This window comes from Lathamus discolor, chromosome 4 (assembly GCF_037157495.1).
Source record: "Lathamus discolor isolate bLatDis1 chromosome 4, bLatDis1.hap1, whole genome shotgun sequence".
Classification (NCBI taxonomy): Eukaryota; Metazoa; Chordata; class Aves; order Psittaciformes; family Psittacidae; genus Lathamus; species Lathamus discolor.
In genome coordinates this window covers 6,558,264-6,577,786 of record NC_088887.1, presented here as the reverse complement: position 1 = coordinate 6,577,786, position 19,523 = coordinate 6,558,264, and the positions used below count along the sequence as shown (strand labels likewise).

Genomic DNA, 19,523 nt, shown 5'->3' with positions numbered 1-19,523 from the left:
AAAGAAAAGCAAACCTCACTGGTCCTTTTATTTATTATCCGTATTATCGCTCAGGGCCCATATTTACTGGTGCTGACACTGGACTTTGTGCCTGCAGAGCCAGAGGGCACATTTTTTATTCTGATTGTGCTTTTGAGCAAAATTACCTTTAAACTGCATCATTTGCCAGTCCCCGATAGCATTACTCAGCAAGAAAGCTGTCTGAACCTCTCCCTGCAGGGCTGAAGACCCATGATAGTCATCGAGCTGCTCAAGGAAGCCAAATAGCATGCCCTTGTTGCTGATTTGTCCCAAGGTGTGTAGTCCTGTTTAGCTCCCCTGATGCTGCAGTGCTGACAAAATGGGCTGTTCCAATTCTCTTCTCCTGCTCCTCTGGGTGCTTCTGGCCATCTCTTATCCCCCTACATGGACCTGGCACAAAAGGCTGAAGGATGATTCAGATCAGCTCACTTATTTAACTGGAAGTTAACCCAGGAAAAGGTCTATGGTGCTAGTCTGAGTGGCTGCCCAGCTGTGCAATAATAGGGATAGGTGCAGGAGCAGGAGGGATTTGGTTGCTGGCAACCAACAAAGGGAGCCCTGACCCTGCCTTGAGGTCTCAGCCCCCTGAGCTTGCCTCATCACTTTGGGCATTGCTGCTCCATGCTATGGTTTCAATGAAGCTGCCAGGCTGGGGCAGGGGCACTTGTCCAGCAGTGGAGCTGTGCTGCTGCGGGGGATAATGGGGATTTCTTCTCTGCTGCAAGGGAATCAAACCAGCAGGAATTGAGGATAACATCCCAAGTTCCCTTGGGATTCCTTTGCCAGCACAACCTCTCCCTTCAAGAGAGCAGCAGCTGCCTAAGACTGTGAACCCGGGGCACACACACCATAGCATCCACCACAAGACTCAAAAAGGATTGGGAAGCAGAACCTGTGCCACAGCTAAAGACTCTACTGAGTGAGTGGAGGAAGCACTGGAAATCACAGGGAAGGAAAGAAACAGAACTGTATGGAGAATTTATAGCTGTATAGACTTTTGAGACACAAAGAAAGCAATAAGAGTCAACATTGCTCTTTACGCAGCCAAGATGAGATCACCTATCCACTCTCTACAACGCTTAACGCTCCATCTGGGCACTACCAGTTCAGGCTGGGCCAAGAAAGCAGGATGTTAAAGACTCTAAGAAGACAGCATTTTAAGTGCCTGTCCCAGAGATATGCCCCAAAAGATTCATGAAATAACACAAAGCCAGTGAAGAGCGGGAGTCACTCTGGATGACAGGACAGACCCAGAGAAAAACACGACCAAAAAACCCCATAGCATTACATACAAGCAGCTGAGAGCGCAGCCTAAAACTGAGTCACAGCAGAATGCAAATCCACACAGAGGAACGGAATGATTTTGCCCACACTGCATAAACAGGAGACATTGGATTTGGTTCAAAATAAAGCAAGCAGCTAATGAACAGCAGCTTCCCTCTGGAAGTCAGCAACTGCACAAGGAATATTGACATACCTATCAAGATTTATACCGTGAGCAACATGAATGCGCAGCTATGAACTGGGGAAGAGTATAAATGAGGAAGGCAAGGAAATCTTGAACAAGACCTCCAGAGCAGTTGCTTTGTAATCAGGCTAAATCAGCAAAAGCAAGGAAAATACCATGTCAGGCAGGAAGGAGCTCTGGTAATGTATGGATGAACTGAAGCCAATGCTGCAAAACTGTATTCCTAGAAAAACACTTTGCTGTTGTGTGGACATCAGGGTTTTCTCTGGCACATACTGGACCACAGGCTAACATTGCAAGTGATTCACAGTCCCGTAGCAGATGTTCTTCACAAGCCTCATGCTCCTGTACCACCGAGTCATTAGCATGTAATTCCAAAGCTAGAAAGGTTCACATTGAAAGGGAAAATATAATCAGCGGAAGACAAGTTGTTCTAGTGTGAGCTGCTTTCTTGAAGTTTCCTACAGAATAGGAGAAAAAGAAAAGGAAGAGTTTGAGGAAGAAATCCATAGTGATAGAAATCCATAGAAGTCCAACACTTAACAGTGTCTACAAATAAGTTATCAGAAATAGCAAGAGGAGCAGAGTGTGGGATGTGCTGGATTTAAAAAAGAAGCAAGGAGAGCAGAGTGACCTGCACAAGAATAACAAGGTCCCTTGGCTATCGCAGACTTTTGGAATGAGAAAAACATTGTCTGCAGAGAAAAAAAAGGCGAGGAGAAACAGGGATTCCTAGCACAACAGGTACAGAGGACCTGAAAAAGATGGGTAAAGGGTGTTTTTCTATGGCACTTTATCAAAAGAAAGTGAAAGAGACCAAAGTTTTTGGACACAGTGTGAATGCACCTGTCATTGTTGGTCAAACAGAAACAGCACTGCAAGAGATGAATCATGTTTGTGTTACTGGCAGCAATTGACGATGCACTCACTAGAATTGATACCACAGCCTACTTAGCACAGAGCATTGTTAGAAGGCAGGTTTTGTTTAGCTACGCCGTTAGCTAAGGAAAGCAACATTCACTCAGTATACAATGATGCAATCTTGCTCAGATAAAGACAGTAGGGTGAGATGGTTCAGAAGAAGGGAATACAAGCGCTGCCTGTGTGATTAATGTGTTGGAGGTGGGTGGCATGAGGTGCTGGGAGCCAGCTATCGATGAAGACATGCACAAAGGTGTTGTGCTGCTGATACTTGTTGTCATCTACAAGTTCTGATCTGCCCTGTGTTGTCACCAGCAGGGAGGCCGTTCATACCACAAGGGATGTGCTCGCTAAATGATACAGTATGGCACAAATGGAATGGCAAGCTCTTTGTCTTCTGTCCGCTATCTCCTCCAGCTGCCCCTTACTTGAATCAAATGGCACCACATGTCATACTCTGAGCTTTTTTCCATTTGTAGATGTAAAGATGGGGAGACAAATTTTAAGAGATACTCAGCAAGTGATTCTGGGACCCTGTTTCCTCTTGTTTGTGTACATGTGTGTGTCTGTAGAGATAAACTGAGCCGTGGGGTGCGAGGGAGGCTTGAAATGTTGACTTCATTAAATGCTGATCACTGTACCATGTACCACCCTGGCCAAACCCCGGCTGTAAAACACTGGCTGCTGAGGCAAATCTCCATCCTGCTGTTTGTCATGTTCTACAGTTGCACATACTCACAGAATCAGAGAACAACTTGGGTGAGAATAGACCTCTGGAGGTCTCAGATCCAACCAGTATGAACAAACCCAGGTCCCTCAGCTTCTCCTTAAGTGCTCCAGATCCCTGATCTCGGTGGACCCCCTTCAGTGTATCAGTATTGCTCATGCCCTGGGAAGACCAGAAATGGAAACAATGCTCCAGATGCAGCCTCATGAGTGTCGAAAAAAGGGAAATAATCCCTTCCTTCGGCTTGCTCCCTTGCTTCTGCAGTCCACTACTGATTTGGCCTACACGGCTGCTGGGCTTCACTTCTGAGTCTTGTGCAACTAGTAGTCTTCTGGCAGCCTAAGGCCTTTTCCTGCAGAGGTGTTTGCTAGGCAGGCAGCAGCCAGCCTGCACTGGGAATGGGGCTGTGCAAGCAGTGCAGAGCTTTGCATTTGTCACTGCTGGACTTTGCAAGGTTTCTGCCAGCCCACTTCTTCAGCTTATTTAGGTCCTGAAGGGCAGTGCTGCCCTCCCTCATAGCCACCACTTCTGCACATTTGATACCATCTGTGAACTCTTCAAGGTGTTCTCTGCCTCCTTTTCCTCCTGTAGGTGAGGATGTTAAATGGCAGTGGTGCCAATATTGACCCTCTGAGGAATGTTACTCAGAACTGGCTTCCTATTAGACTTTGGAATGTTGACCTGTGCACTTTGAGCTTACCTGTCCAGCCTGTTTTTCACTCACTTTGCAGTCCACTCATCCAGTCCATACCACCCCGTGTTGGCTACAAGGATGCTATGGGCCAATGTTTTAGTAACCCAACACTTCGTTTTGGTGTGGGAGAAGTACACATGCAGCTAGACATCAGCCATCGAAGAGTCTTCCTGTATCACTTTTGGCCACATCTTCTCTTCTGGCAATAGATCAGCTGGACCAAAACTCTCTGGAAAGTGGCGGAGCGAGACACAGGGCCACAAGTCACACATGGCAGTAAAACTGTCAGGAGTTATGGCAAGTAGCCAGAGCCACAAGCTGTGCTCTGCCAGTCACAGATGGAAAATGGAAATCTGTGACATTTTGTACTTCGACCCAAAATGTGAACAGATTTTCATGAGGCCACGTTTCCCTCCCTGCCCCGTGGATGCTGCCAGATTTCGTCGTCTTGGTGCAACACTGCAGGTACCACAGAAAAGGAAAGTCACAAAAGGACATGGGAGAGGCCCTTTTATTTTATCTTAAAGCATGTGCCAGGCTGCCAAGAATTAGGGGTGTGAATTCCTCTATAAATAATCAAAGGAAGCAGGATATACTTTCCAGCCAGGGTTCACTGGTTATTTCTACAGCAACCAGTTAGCTGTAGCCCAGAAAGACTGGTATTTGTGCTGATAAATCTAAACACAGTTTCTTACGGGGTCTGATATGGTCAGACAAGAATCTGAAGGGAAAAAACCCGAAGATGGCTGCTCTCTCTCATCTGAAGTCTTTGCTTCAGCTCCCTGAATTTCTACTCCTTTCTGGAATGGCTGGAAAAACAAGCCTGCACTGTTCAAACTATTCTTTTCCCAAGCCCCTTTTCAGAAAGCAAGGATGCTATTTCTGTAAGAACTTGAAAGGAAATACATGTCTGAGACGGAGAACAAGAATGGAACATTTCAGTACAAACAAACGGTGAACGTTTGGCAGCTGGGAGCTGACAGGGGTTTGTAACATGCTGCAACAGAGGGGTTGTCTTGCTGGCTCTACCAACAGTCAGCTTTCTAAGGAAAGTAAAAAACATGCCTGTTGGAATGTATTTTCTCTTGCAGAGCCTGCTCCAAAAGGCTGTTACAGTGCAGACGTAGCGGTTATTTTGTTCAGATGGAGTCTAGCATGCTCCCAAAAAATGTCTGTCCCCTCCTTCTCTTCCTTTCCCTTGCCCCAGCCTTGGCCAAACTCTTCAGCCACAACTTTTTTTCTTCCTCCTGCTGTACTCAGCCCTCCCAGCTCCAGCCCACTTCCTTCTGCTTTTATTTTACTGGGATCAGCCTTGCCAGCAGTGTGGAAAGGGAAACAAATGGCTTTAGCTTGTGTTTTCTGTACTCTACAGGGCTGTGATACGATGGGAAGCTTTGGTGCAACCTTACCTGCCCATCAGGAAGGTCAGTGCTGTTAATTACTATCATTAGGAACGCAAGACTGCAACCACCTGGTTTCACAGCCTTTCCCACCTCCCATCAGGGAATGACCGAGGGATGTACATTTCTCCACAGATCATCTATTTCTTTCCCAAGGATACAAAGCTGTGTGTCTTAAAGGAGCTTTTCTTTATTAGGTTTCCATACACAGACACTAAAATGAGGCATTTCCACTACAGAGCAGTACTTCGTTTCAAAGGTAATCCACCATGAGAAGGTAAAATGGAGCTGTGCCTGAGGAGGAACACAGTGTCCATATCTCCATGTCATCACATCAGCTGAGGGCCATTCAAATTACCTTCACACTCCCAGCATGCTGGGTGGGTGCATGGGTACCAGACCTGATCTTCATAGGTTTGGATGGGGGTAGCAACATTAATTTCTTTATGGGGTGGATGAGTTTGTCCTTTTGATTCCCAGCTGGAGGCAGGGGACCTGTTAGTTCTGTTCTCTTAGAATGCCTTTGCCGGTTGCCCAAACAGCTTGGAGAAGGAAAGGTATTTACCTGCAATGCAGAACAGAGTGGCAAGGACCAGATGGGAAGAAAATGGGTTATTCTGGGACAAGCCTCCTGGGCCTGAAACAGGGAGAAGGCTTGTGGGTGTCAAAAGGTGACCAGGGGTATGTAGGACAGAAACAATAAGACCTAGGTTAGTGGGGTTGATCAGACTGGGAGTGGGGAGACAGCTGGAAGCAGGTGAGGTAGAGTGGCTGAGGAAAGAGACTGGGAAGGGTGGGTGACTGGACAAGGAGCTGGAGAAGGGAGCCTGGGAGTGGGAGATGGATGTTTGGGGGAACGCCATGAAGAAAAGTTTTGCTCCTCAAAGCTGAAGGCAGGCGTGTGCTTTGGGGGCTGAGTGAAGAAAACAAGCAGGGAGTGATTCTGAGGAGTGGGGGAGAGGGATGAGAAACCAGCCCTGGGTACAGGGAGGGCCAGGGCAAGGTAGGAATGAAGGACTCAAACTGGGAAGGTAGGGCTGGGTTACACCATCATTGGCAGTGGCTGGGCAGCAGCCACCCATCCTCTGCCCACCAGCCTTGGTAGGACATGGTGTCAGCACATGGCAGCATCCTCTCCTCCTGCTGATCCCTTATAGAGCCTGTCACTCCCTGTTGGTAAGGGCTTCAGCCCCACCAATGTTCATGGTGGATATCCGTCTGATTCCGTGGTGTGGGGGGTTGTTGCTGTTGGTTTGGGTTAGGTTTGAGGGGTTTTTTACTCTATTGTTTTGGAAGATGGGACAGATCAGAGTCTTGCCAAGTTGAGATGTTTGAACCATCAGGACATGGAAAGTGATTTCAGGTTGTCCCTTGCATTGCAATGAAACCCCAAGTGACCCCCTCACATCAGGTGCTCTTTAAGAGCTCCATACATGGGCTCTACCAGTTCACGTACTGTGACCTCAATTAGGACACCCCTGCTCCCTACTTCCCTTTCTCTCCCCCTTTTTGGGGCTGCTGTTTGTCTCCTCTGGGCGACGTGCTCACCTCCTCCCCTGAACAGGCACATCAGGAGATGTGTGTGTGCTTACTGCATGGTCTAATCACGGGCTGCTCCCAAGCTAACCTGTACCTGCAGTGATTGCAGTGTGCCCTCTGCTGTCCTGCTGTCCCTGTAGTCCAGTGTTTCTGAGATACACAGAAGCTGAGGCTCTGCCCAGAAGCAGCAGCATCCTTGACCCCCCTGCCCTCCTACAGCCTCAGCAGTATGTCAGAGGTGTCCTCCCCAAATGTGGGAGCTAGGGAAGGTGCTCTACAAAGGGCTTTGCAAGGGCTGGACCTCCAGGCTATACCCTGTGGAGCTCAGTGGGTATCAGCGTGGCTCTCCTGCATGTGCACTGTGCAACCTGTACGGACACCAAGACCCCAACCTGCACTTTTTGTACAGGGAGCAGTGATTAAGACATCGTAATGTAAAGAAACACAGTCTATTTATTCTACAAGAAAAGTCCCATGCAGGTGGGTCATGTGTGATCTGGTTGTTCACTGCCCTCTTAGCTTACAAGGTATCACCCTCCCACTGAAGGGCAGATAAATCTTCATTTAGTTCTTTCCTTCCCATAGCTGTTGTTACTTCATCTGTCTTCACATTCTCTGGTGCATTCCCCCAGATCTGCCTCATGGTTCTTTCAAACATTAGTATTTCCTTTCGGCTTTACCCCTTTTTTCCCTATTCCCTGTTCTTCCTTCTTGGTTTCAACAGCAGATGTCTCTCATTGGGCTCCTGTATCTCCTTAAACATGTATGAACTGACAAATGACCTATCGCCTCTGTACCAGAGCGTGTCATCCATTCAGAACAGATTCCACGCAGGCTGTGTTTCTTGGAAGCCAAGGGAAAATCATCATTGCTTTGGGGAAAATCTCTGATCTTTGCTCTGCCCCAACAATGTAACTAAGTTGGGTTTAATTTTGTTTACCCTACCATTCCAGTATAATGCTTGCAAGAAAAGAAAGAACAAGATATGACCCCTAAAGAGAAAGGAGAATCGGCCAAGCGAGGCAGTGTACCATTCATCTCGGCTAAATTTGCCAGGGTTTTCTGCTGTTGCTGTAGTTGTGCTCAAAAAGAACAAAAAAAGCCCTTAGGCCTTGAACCAACCTGCTTGATCAGAGCAGGAGAACAGGAGCAGGAGGTGGCTCTGTGCAGTCAAATGCCTGTTTACCCACTATTGATGAAAGAAATGCAAGGGGAGGAATTTGTAGAAAAGAATGAATGTGGTTAGTTATGCATTTTCAGTCAGCATTTGAGGGTATTTTTAGGTTTGTAGCAAGTTTACACCATTAATGACTGAATGCAAAATTGTATAATGAGTGTGACTCCTAATTTGGAGCCATAGCCTAAATTCAAGCTAATTCCTGATGTCAAGTAGACTGTAATGCCAGAGCCTTCAGCAGTGATGCTTGGAGAAACTTCAGCAGAAGATTCCAGGACCAGAATGACAAAGTTACGTGAGGATGCAGAAAGGGGCTTTGTGTGTTCTTTAGATGGGCCCTCCTGGCTTGGTGACCCCCTCTGCAGCTGAACTCGGTGGGACAGGGCGTCTTGCAGAGCCAAGCCTGATTCCATTCATTCCAGTAGCTGGTTTCTGTTTGCCAGAAGGGACTTGCTTGGGTCTGTGCAGTAAGTAGGTGGTCCAGCTCCATACATGTGCCTCCCCCCAGCAGAGGATGATGCTTTGAGGCAGGGAAAGAAGAAAGAATGCAAACATAAACCCTTACTTGAGTTTTCCTTCCCTTCCTCCAACCCTCTTCAGTACTTTTCTATAGTGGGGGCAATCTGACCCCCAGACAGAGGGGACTCACAAAATATGAGTAGGTCTCTAGAGTGCAACACAAAGGCCCTTTGTGCTGTACACTGTGGAGTTGATCATCAGTCACAGTTGTCTACCACCAGCTTTCAGAACCAGTTCCACACAGTGTGATTATACCTCATCAAAGTTACCACGCTGTTTAAATGTCTGACCAGTACAGCGAGCCTCCTCCCACCACTAGCATCTTTTTTAGCTGCCTTGCTGAAGACACTTCAGGCTGGGTGGTCCCAGCAACACCCTGCAGCATTTTTCAGTCTTGTCAGCAAGCCTGCAATAGGGTCCTTTCTTCTGAGCTCTTGGCTTTGTTTCCCAGCCTGTTACAGGAGTCCTGTGGAAAAAGATCTGGAGGACAAGAGGCAGCTCTGATAATGGGAAACGTCTGGGAGGGATTGGAACATTGGCTTGTAATACCCGGACAAAACTCCCTCATTCAGAAACAGGATGGGGGGGAAGCTCGCAGAACAAAGATCTTATTTCACTTCATTAAATGAACACGTGATGTTTTCTCTGGAATGCCTCACTGACAAACACATTTTCCAGGGACCATAGCTTTTATTTAGGCTCAGACAAGGCCAGAAATGGCTGAAAAGTATGTAAATTCGCAGCTTATGTTAATTTGTCATTTCCAGGCTCGGCACTAACTGAGAGCCAGGCCATTGCCAGCTTTGCGTTTCCTGGGGAGTGGGATGGTAGGAGAGGCCTCTAACACCCCCACCCCAAAGCTGCTGGCCAGATCTTGTGTACGTCATGTACAGCTTTCCATAGGGACAGAGGTACAAAGCATGGCTCCATCCAGACCGGCCTGCGTCACCCGTCTGATGCGCTTCTCCCAACAGACTGGGATAGGTACCCACAGGAGCTAAAACTGCCAAGCCAGATGTTTTTGTCTGGAGCAGATGGCTTTACACATTGCTCACTGGAGATAGATGCAAGCTTGTGAAAGAAACTGAAGGTCTGGGTTCAGTGGAGACATTTTATTCAGCATTTTGGGCTCTACCAGAGCTGTTGCTAAATGGCTGCATCTCTTGCTATGGGAACTCCTGGACACAGGCATTTAAATGGATTCAAAGGTTCACATCCAGTAATACAGACTCCATTTCTAAAGGCAGGAGTGCTCTAGTGTTACAAGTCAATGAACTTGTAAGTGTCAATTATCCAGCTGGGATTTTGGAAGGAGATGCTACACTTCCACCACAAATCTGTGCCCTCCCAGTACTGTGCAGGCCCCTCTGAATCTGTGACATCTGGAACCTGCCTGTCCCCCTTTCCAAGCCCTCTCATGGTGCTTTTCTTCATGTCTTGCTTTGCTCGTACCCCGCTGTCTGTTGTTATGCCAGAAAGGTATCTCTCACCTCTTTTGCCTTACCACCTAACATAGGTCAGTGGTCTCTGCAGGACTGCACTGGCCCAGAGAAGTCCGCATGACATCCAAGCTCGCCCACCCCGCTCTTCCAATTTCTGTTCTTCTGGGATAACTAATCCAGTTTGCAATGAGAGCTTCTTACCCACTTTGCCTCCTGTCACTAGCATTTCCAGTCCAAAAGCTTTTTCTCACAGAGGTTGAAAGCAGTGACCTTTTCCTTTGGATTGGCTTTGTTTACAGCTATTTATCCTCTTTCCTCATGTAAAAGGCCTGGCATCAATCCTGACCCACAGGGGCAGCTTGGCTGTAGCAATTAAACACCAGCATGTTCAAATACAGATGTCTAAGGTCAGGCACTATCTCCATCCTTTGAACCTAATGCAGCCAGATTTGCAGGAGCTCAGCAACTGCACTTGCCAGCCTCCGTGGTGGAGCTGAGCGTGCTTAGCATCTTCTCAGGAATGATAGCTCTGGCTGAAGACAGACATCGCACCTCCGTATGCAGCATTGGTTTCCACTGCCTAGCCCAGGCCTGGGAAGGGAACATATGATTTCATAGCATTGCTAAGCAATGACAAGAGCTCGTCTCTCGGGTTAGCTGGGTTTACTAACACATTGCACATTTTCGTGCTTAACAGCATTGCTTCTCATTTTCTAAGAGTCCCTGAGCTAATGTTTGTGTCCAAGATCAGCTGTCCAAACTTCCACTGCCAACTCCCAAGCTTTCTCACATAGACACCAGAGCAGCCGTCCTGAATGTGTGTACTGAACACTGCAACAGCCTGTAATGTAATAAAGCTGTGGAACCTCTGCCCTGCTCTCACAGACCCCTGGTGACTCACAGAGCTGCTGTTCCACTGACCCAGGCGCGACTCACACAACTCAAACATAGTTTGGGCAGCAAAATTCCTGAACGCCTTCTAGCAAGCATCCCAGGCTCTGCCAAGGGCTGGGACAAGAGGCTCAGTGTTCGTTGCTAGCGTTCATTGCATGTTCATTGCTAGCGAGTTACTCATCCTTGGAGGATGAGAAATAGCCAGCAAAATTATTCTGAGTGTGGGTAGGTGAACCCAGGAGCTTCTGTGCTCTGAACCATATGCCTGACCTGCACGGTTCGGGAGAGACTTTTGTGTATGTTGTGTATTTTGTAAGGATAAGGAATGGGGAACTATGGGATCATAGAATCACAGAACAGTTTGGGTTGGAAGGCACCTTGAAAGGTCTAGTCCAACCCCCTGCAATGAGCAGGGACATCTTCAGCTAGGTCAGGTTGCCCAGAACCACATCCAGCCCTTGAATGTCTCCAGGGATGGCACAGCCACCGCCTCTCTTGCCAACCTGTGCCAGTGTTTTATCACCATCATTGTAAAAAAATCAGTGTGAGTTCCAGGTGTACTCTGACAGTTCTGTAACAGTGCTGAGAGCCAGGATCTGTTGCGGCAATTGTTTGAATGGATTTGTGGCATCCTGAGGTGCACTCAGCTTCCACCATGACACAGCCATGGACACATTATGCAGGTTAGGAGACAACCCCAGAAAGATCTGCTCTGCAGAGGGTCACCTCAGAGGTCTCTGAGCTCCCTCTGTCACAGATGGATTGCATGGTGCTGAGGCACACAAAAGCGTTCTCACAAAATCCCCTTGCATCTCACCAGGCTCATTAGTTCTATGTCCATGCCCTCCCTTCCCATATGGCTGCACATGCCCCAGCATCTCCTGTGATGCTCATATCAATCCAGGTGCAACCCAGACCTGTTGCCTCAGCTGTGGGAGATCTGATAGACCTTTTCCACCAGCCCCTTTAGTCTGAAGAAGCTGATTTCCCCACCAGCAGACACTTTTTCAACAAGCTCTCTGAAGCATCCTCCTCCAGAGGCTCTTCCTATGCACTTCTGGCACTTGGCTCTCTGACTTGGTAGTCAAGAGCTGTGGGCCCCACAGCCAAGCCACAAGTGATGACCTTTGGTTGGTGAAGAGAGAGCACCTGCTTCTTTACAGCGGGGTGGCAGGCACTGGAATGCCTCTGGGAAATTTGGCTGGATATTTCATTCAAACATGAAGCTTGCCCCTGCGTGACGACAGCAATTGAGAGGTGAGACAAGTGAGTGGCGTGTGGAATACTTGTGTTCTGTTGCGATATAATTGGTAGATTATAATGGCCTGTGCAGGAGCTGGAGACATCCTCGGTTGATTTCCTGCTGCATTCACGAGCACAAGTCCCCTACTGTTTCAACTGACAGAGGAAGTGCTCTTAATTGTGTGAATCGGGATTTGCCAGTGGCGGATAACAGCCCTCTCCACAGCAGTAATGTCTGGGGATGGGGTGCCTGGGCTCATGGCATGGAACACAGCAGAGCCAAGTACATCTTTGTAGCTCAGTGATGCAGAAAGACAAAGTAGCTGAAATTTCCTCCAGCGACAGAAGAGTCCTGGGTTTGACCCTGTGCTCTGCCAGAAGTGACCTCAGCAACTTCTCAGTGAAGGCATCTGCACAGTGAGGGAGATAATGAGGAAGGAAGTGGGAAGCAGTAATGATTGCTTCCTCACTTACAGAGAATCATGTCATATTTAACAGTATGTGTTAAAGTGTGTGCTATGAAGTGCATGTGACATTAGCAGGTGCGGAGGCAAGTCGGGACTCTGCCTAGAAGTGTGTCTCCATGGCAGTATGTACCTGTGTGCTGGTTTGTGATTTAGCGTTACACACTGGGAAGTCCATCTTACGAGCTGTGCGGGCCCATTCAGATGCCTGTACGGTGGACAGCTGACCTCACCTTGATGCCAAGGTGATCCCAAGACTTATTCTGCCAGGTTCCTGCAGTGGCCTGTTGCATTATCAGACCTCTCTCTGAGGGGCTTTCTGTGGTCAGACTCAAATCCAGCAAGTTGTGGCAGTAGCATATAGGCTAGGACCCCCCAAAATAACTGTGGGTATAGATGTGTTGCTAGTGACTCCTCATTTGGATGGAATAAGGTTCTTGCCTGGCTAAGCAAATAAGCCACGTTTCCTGTGCACGAGGGTAGATGTGCCAGGCAGTCTCCATGAACAAAACTCTGTGACCAGCCAGCACCTATACAATGGTGGAGGCACACAACTGGAAGCTGGAATAGCTCTTACTCCAAGTGAGGGTGGAGGATGGCCTTCTAAATGCCAGCAGGGGCCATGGGACGGCCACCACTCTGTGCTTGGCCAGCCAGCCAGATTTTTACCTGGTTGTCCTGTACACGCCATGTGATGGCATTCAAAATGGTCTGCCCTATAACCCTCCCCAGCACTGAGGTCAGATTGAAAGGCCTGTAGTTCCCCAGATCCTCCTTCTGGCCCTTCCTGTAGATAAGTGTCACATTTGCTAATTCCAGTCAACTGGGACCTCCCCAGTTAGCCAGGATGCTGAGTTGGAGTTGTTCAGCATAAAGAATAGAAGAATCCAGGGAGACCTAGCAGCCTTCCAGTACCTAAACAGGGCCCCCAAGAAACCTGGAGAGGGCCTTTGGACAAGGGCTTGTAGGGACAGGACAAGGGGGAATAGCTTTAACCTGAAAGAGGGGAGACTGAGATGAGCTCTTAGGCAGAAGCTCTTCCCTGGGGGGGTGCTGAGGCGCTGGCAGGTGACCAAATTACAGGAAAGGGACAGGGATGTGACCAATAACTGTGCTGTAATAAAAGGAGATTTAACTTACCTGCGTGTCATGCGTGTATCCTCACATCACAGTCGAGGATACACACCTATCTCTTACCTGAGTTTTAATTTTGATCAGAAAAGTATCTCCCCGAGTTGCTCTCCCTGAAGCAGAGAAGCCTCAGACCTGAGTCAGTTCACCCGGCTGGGTACATCTACGAGAGGTGTGGTGTGAAGTTAGCACTGCCACATCAGGGGGACACCCGGAGAAGGTTACCGCAGGCCTGAGTCCTCACCCAAGGCAGTGAGGTGTCCCTGATCCACGACTGACAGCCGCGGGGACCCTCACACCAACCTTGGAATCATGCCAGTGTGCATCTGGGTCTGACACCTGCACCTTTGTGGGTATCATTCCGCTCTAGGCTTCCCCCTCAGGTCTTCCAGTCCTGGCCTCTTTCTTCTCAGCCCTTCCTCGGGTTCACACCTGTGGTCTGGTGCATGAGGAGTCACTGCTCACATAGCTCAAGACGATGCAGATGTCTCTGGTCCCAGATGAGCTGAGGCACCTCAGCTACAACCTTAACACATTTGCTATTCAGAAATAGTACCCTGCTTCCTGATTCTGCCAAATAATGTTGCTGCACATCTTCAGTGGGATAGATTATTGCTCTGTCAGGAAGGCCACTTGCCAAACAACTTGGTCTCTTGAATTGTCACCTAAAATGCAGCGCAGGCAGGGCTGTCACTGGCTTCAGCCCAATGCTGCAAGCACAACCCCATCCCTTAGGGCTGATGTTTCATATGGCAGGGGGGCAAGGAGGAGACATGAAGGATGTGGGTGGTGGATAGGAGTGAGGTAATATGGAGAGGGTGATATCATGGTATAGCCACAAGGGCTGGGTGAGGGCTTAAGAAATAATTTATTGGCATGTGTTTAGCCTCGTTTCCCTCGGAAATAAGTCTTATACAATCACTTTGGATGCATACGCGTACAATGCTGTAATAAGGGAGAGGCTGTGGCTTCAGAGTAACCCCCATGAGACACCGGAGAGTCCAGGGGAGTGATGTTGACAGTGCCCCAAGAATAGAGAAAGCTTCAGCTGGAGCCTGCACTTTATTAAACACAGGAACGTATCCACCCATGAGATGTACACTTGCATGAGCCTGGGTTTCATTTGCTTTGCTTCTCAGGGAATGGCTTGTTACTGAACTTCAGTTGTGTGGTCACTTGGGCTTATGTGTGTGTGTGTAACTCACAATTTGCGATCCCATACGTGTAGCAAAATGCTTGGTTTAGAGGTACCAGTGACTGGAAAGTAAGCGTCAGCAGAAATGAAATACTGATGTATGTAACAGAATAACATCTTCTCTGTAGAGCAATGATTCCCAATTTCTTTGGCCCACCAGAGCATTGCAACCTTCAAAATTTCAGGCAAGCATCATTCACCCTTATAATGAAGCTTTTAGCTAAAAGCGTTTTTATGATACTACTTAGGTTGTGCAGCCAGCAATGATGAATTATCATACCCATTAAGTCCACAGCTTGAAACCACAACTGTAAATGCGTCTGCTTTCCCCTTATTCTAGTACTTCTGATTGAAGCTCCCTGTTATGGTCCCTCATAACAGAGCAGATTCCTGGCAGACAGATTTCTAATGCACTCAGGTTACAAACTGCTCCTTTGCAGGTTATGGTTTTACACAGTGAAAGTTTGGCATTAAAGTGAACAGTTTGTCAGGTGTCATGTACTTGGCTATGTGTGCCTTTGTGCACAGCGTTAAGAGTCTGGTGGCTGTGCTGAGATTGTTTTGTGCTGCCTGTGACAGAAGAGATAACACACTTTTTCCCTGCCTTGATAAGTTTCCTGACATGGCAGAGATCCACGCTCACAAACAACTCTGGCTCTATCATTGTCTTCATCTTTCCAGCAATGGGCTAAGGACTGTTCTCCCCAGTCTATCAGAGATACTGAGGTCTCATCTGCACACAGTTTTACCTGATTTAAGGGAGTAGCTGGGATGGGTAACATGGGAGATGCTTCTCGGTTTTCCAACTCTACACATTTCCACGTGATTGATAAAAACTAAATTGAAGACGTATGCTTTTGTGTACCTGAATGCCAATGCAGAATGGAGGATTTAATCCTTCACCTTGTGTTTCATATTCAGTCCTTTGAGCACACTGAAAAAGCCCCATGCTCATGGTGACCTACACAATCCAGAACAGTGGCTAACCGTGACTGCATCTGGTGACTGCCCATGGAATCAGGGAGGTAATGTGGGAGTTGGGAGACCGCTGCTAGCACTCTGTTCCCAAGAGTGGTATAAGTCACTTTTACTCTCTGCAAATAGACAGCCTCCTCTTACAGCACCACTTGCACAGAGCTGGGCATCAAGAGGCCAGATTCCTCTTTAAAAACATATTTATCACTTACCACTTGTTATCTCTTTTCTTATCGTGGCACTTGCATCAGGATGAATCTGGGTGAGCCTGATCCTGCGATGCTTCTGCAAACTACAGGCCAGCTGAGTTCAGCCATAATTCTGCCTGCCCTGTGTCATGAGGCAGTGCAATCAATGACTCCAAACCAAGGAGGTACATTGTGAAGGATGAAGGGGTTTTTATCAAAAGACAATGAAAAGCACCAGCGGCTGGTACCCAGACAGCAGCAGAACTTGCTGGGGAGGATGCTTTATAAAGGCAAAATTAGTAACAGTAATCCTGAAACCAAAACAGAGTGAGGAAGCAGAGCCTGAGGAAGCACAGAGAAATGGCACAGCCGCCAGGAACAGACCAAATGTGGGCTGATCTAGGATAACTCTTTCCCACAGTTTTCTCCTTCTGGCAGGTTGCTGGAAAATAATCTTTGGTCTTGGGAACGATGGGGGACACACACCAGGATCTCATGGTGCCTGCCCGCTTTGAGGGCACAGAATAAAGCAGGGCAAGAAGATAGATGGCTGACGGGCATGCTTGGTTACAGCGTGAGATGGTTTTTCAAAGCCAGCAGTGTCATTTTGGTTACAACCAACCTCAAAACTCGAGGAAAAGCCCTTGGCAGCTGGTGTCATGGCGTTGCTTGCTCCGATAGAGATGTCTGTGTGTGCTCGGGACACTCAGTCTCTTCGCATTCTCAGAGCCTGCCTTCAAGCTATGGAAGAGATGAAACAAGAGGATCACAGGCATTTATACACAAATGAGCTCCACGGGACGTTTCAGCTGGGATTTCATCCCCTTGTGCCTGGCACAACACCCCGGCTGCCTGTTCCGCTTAGCTAACACCATGTGGATCCTAACGCGTACGGGTTTAAATCCTTGTTAACCTCCCCGCATCCCGACACAGGTGACACCTGTGGCCGGGATCCCAGCGTGTCTCAGGTCCGGAGCACGCCGGCAGCGGCTTTCTACAGCTCCCCACTTGCGGGGAACCCACCTCGTGCCTCAGTTTACCCCCTTGGCTGCCAACGGGGGGGGGGGGGCTGCAACCCCGCACCCATCTCCTGCCCTCCCGGGCCGTGTGGGGCGGCTGGGACAAGGGACCAGCCCCGCTTCGAGGGCCGCTGAGGAGCCCGGCGGCGGGGACCGAGCGGCGGCCGCCCCCTCCCGGCGTGCGGCCCGGGGAGGAGCCGGCCCCGGGGCGGGGGTCGGGCCGGGGGTGGAGCCGCGGGCTGGCGGGTCGAGGTGCGGGGGAGCCCTCCCCTTTCCTTCCCGAGTGAGCCGGAGACGGGGAAGGAGCCTCCGCAACTCCTCCTGCCCCGCCGCTGCCGCCCGCCCGCCCGCAGCATGGTGAGCGCGCCCGCCCGCCCCGCTGGAAGTTTAGCGACCCCGGCCCCGCTCCGCGGCCCGGCCGCGCTCCCCGCTCACCGCCCCCCGCTCCCTTCTCTTTGCAGATCTGGAAAACTCTGCCGCTGCTCTGCGCCCTGCTGGCCGCCGCCCGCCTGCGGGCCGAGGTATGCGCGGGGCCCCGCCGCCGACGGGACGGGCTGCGGGCACAGCGGGGGGTCTCCTTCTGGAGCTTTCCACCGCGCCCACCTCCCGGCGGCTCCGCGGAGCGGGGAGGGGGAGCCGGTGGAGCGGGGAAAGTAGCGGCCGGGGCGGGGAGGGAAGTTGCGGGTCCCTCCGTTGGGGCGAGGGGAACGGGCCGGACCCCCCCCCCCCTTTCTTTCCTTCCTTCCCCCCAGCTTGCGGGCCCCTGGGCAGCCGTTTTCCCCTCCCTCCCTCCCGCTCCTTCTTTCTCTCTGTTTTTCCCTTCTTTTACTGCAATGACATTGAAAACCATTGAAAGCCCCCCAACTCGCAGCACCCCCCTCCCAGCCCCTGCTCTGTCGACAGAGAATAAACGGTGCCTGAATTCCTGGTTGCGGCGGCCTCCGAAAAAGTGAGGTCAGAAACAAAATATTTGGTAATTACGGCAGGGGAAATGTGGAAGTGATTTGAGGAAAATGAACTCAAGCTGGGCTGGGGAGGGAGCCCGAGCCTGCCTGCGGGGGGAAGGGGTCCCACTCATCCTCCCCGCCTGCGTTTTTTCTCCCTACATGTTTCTCCCAGATGGCGAGACCCACCCTAGAACATCACAGTTTGGCTCTGCACGGGGGAAAAAATGCATAAACGCATCTGAATCCCTCCTAACGCTTACCTCTTTCTCTGCCTCCCACCCGTGGACCGTGCTGGCCGGGTTGTGGCAAAGAGAGGGGCTGGGGTGAAGCCGGTCACTGTTGCTCTGTCCCTGTAAGCAAAGCTCATCGGAGAACTCCCCACAACTGCCAGCCAGTCTCTGAAGGGATGAACAGTGTGAGCGCAAGGGCACATGAGGGGTGGAGGTGAGACAGGGCAGGTGAGAGGTACCACTGTCAAGCTGTAGCTCCAGTCACAGCTGTTGTGAAAGCTAAGAGGGTGGAACTGAGCTGTGGTACGGGCTGGCATTTCACATCTGCCTCTACATGATAATATTGTAATGTGCTTTCTTCCCAAGGCGTGACATACTTACGCAGTCAGCGTTTCCATGCATCCTCTCCAGCACTGTCCTGAAAAAGATCAGTTTTACTAATTTTCTTAGGGACCCTAAATAAGCCTTAACCAATTCTGGTCAATATGCAGCAAAACCTCTGTAGGAAGGAAGGGCACAGCAGTACATCCCTAAAATACATGATAGTAACAGCTAAGCAGCGATGGCACTCATCTCATGTTGAAGTCAATAGACCAGAGAAACTTAGCCCTTGATTTCTGATTTCACCAGTGTCGCAACATTATGTTAATGGTCAAAGTGCTAAATCCTGGTTTTTGCCGAATGTAACTCCAATTTGGAGTGCCTGGATAGCTTCCCAGGTGTAAGTACTGTCATGTCTCCCTGCCTCCTCTGCAAACTGGAAGTGAGAAAAACGTACAGCCGTCAGTGTTCAAAACTGGGTTCTAAAGGCCAGTTCATGCTGGTTAAATGAATGATTTGACTGTTTACAGGGGTAATGGTCCCAGTGTCAAACAGTGAACGTTTTGGTTCAGTTCCAGCCTAAGTTCAGCAAAACTTGATAGTGATGGCTGAGGCTTGGGTCTGGTTTCAGGGAAAGTTGACACCTCAGACAACTTGAGTTCCCCCTTCAGTTTGATTCCTTGTTGCCAGTAGCTGCCCAGTGGTGAACATCAGTTCATAGGCAGTGTCCCACCCTTTGGGGTATCCACACCCTCTAGGGAGTGGGCTGTGCTTGAAGGTGAGCTGCTTGCTAATTCAGAGAGAGCTTTTGGTGGTGGCCTCTTTCTAAATGTTTCTTGTTACCACTCTCTGCATCACTGGCATTTAGTAAGATTAGTGTGGCATTTCCCTGTGGTTTTCCCTTTTCCAGATTTTGGAAGTGATAACCTCTTTCTTCTCTTTCTGCTGCAGTTTGCACTTTGTGCCTTTCAGTATGTTCAGAATATTAACACTGAGCCTTGAGCTTCTA

General features: G+C 49.4%; 1 protein-coding gene and 1 long non-coding RNA gene across 3 annotated transcripts in view; both read left to right on the top strand.

Annotated features, from left to right (window-relative positions):
* Nucleotides 1-5,247, top strand: part of LOC136012541 (uncharacterized) — a 28,334-nt gene extending 23,087 nt beyond the window's left edge. For both annotated transcript variants that reach the window (XR_010611800.1, XR_010611799.1), the window contains one exon: nucleotides 5,204-5,247. This is a non-coding gene — a long non-coding RNA (uncharacterized LOC136012541). The remainder of the gene's footprint in view (nucleotides 1-5,203) is intronic.
* Nucleotides 5,248-17,230: 11,983 nt separating this feature from the next.
* The window catches only part of FSTL1 (follistatin like 1), a 48,773-nt gene continuing 46,480 nt past the window's right edge, over nucleotides 17,231-19,523 (top strand). Inside the window, exons 1-2 of the mRNA XM_065676119.1 lie at nucleotides 17,231-17,373; nucleotides 17,478-17,537. Coding sequence (XP_065532191.1) covers nucleotides 17,371-17,373; nucleotides 17,478-17,537 — 63 coding nt within the window. The 5' untranslated portion in view covers nucleotides 17,231-17,370. The remainder of the gene's footprint in view (nucleotides 17,374-17,477; nucleotides 17,538-19,523) is intronic.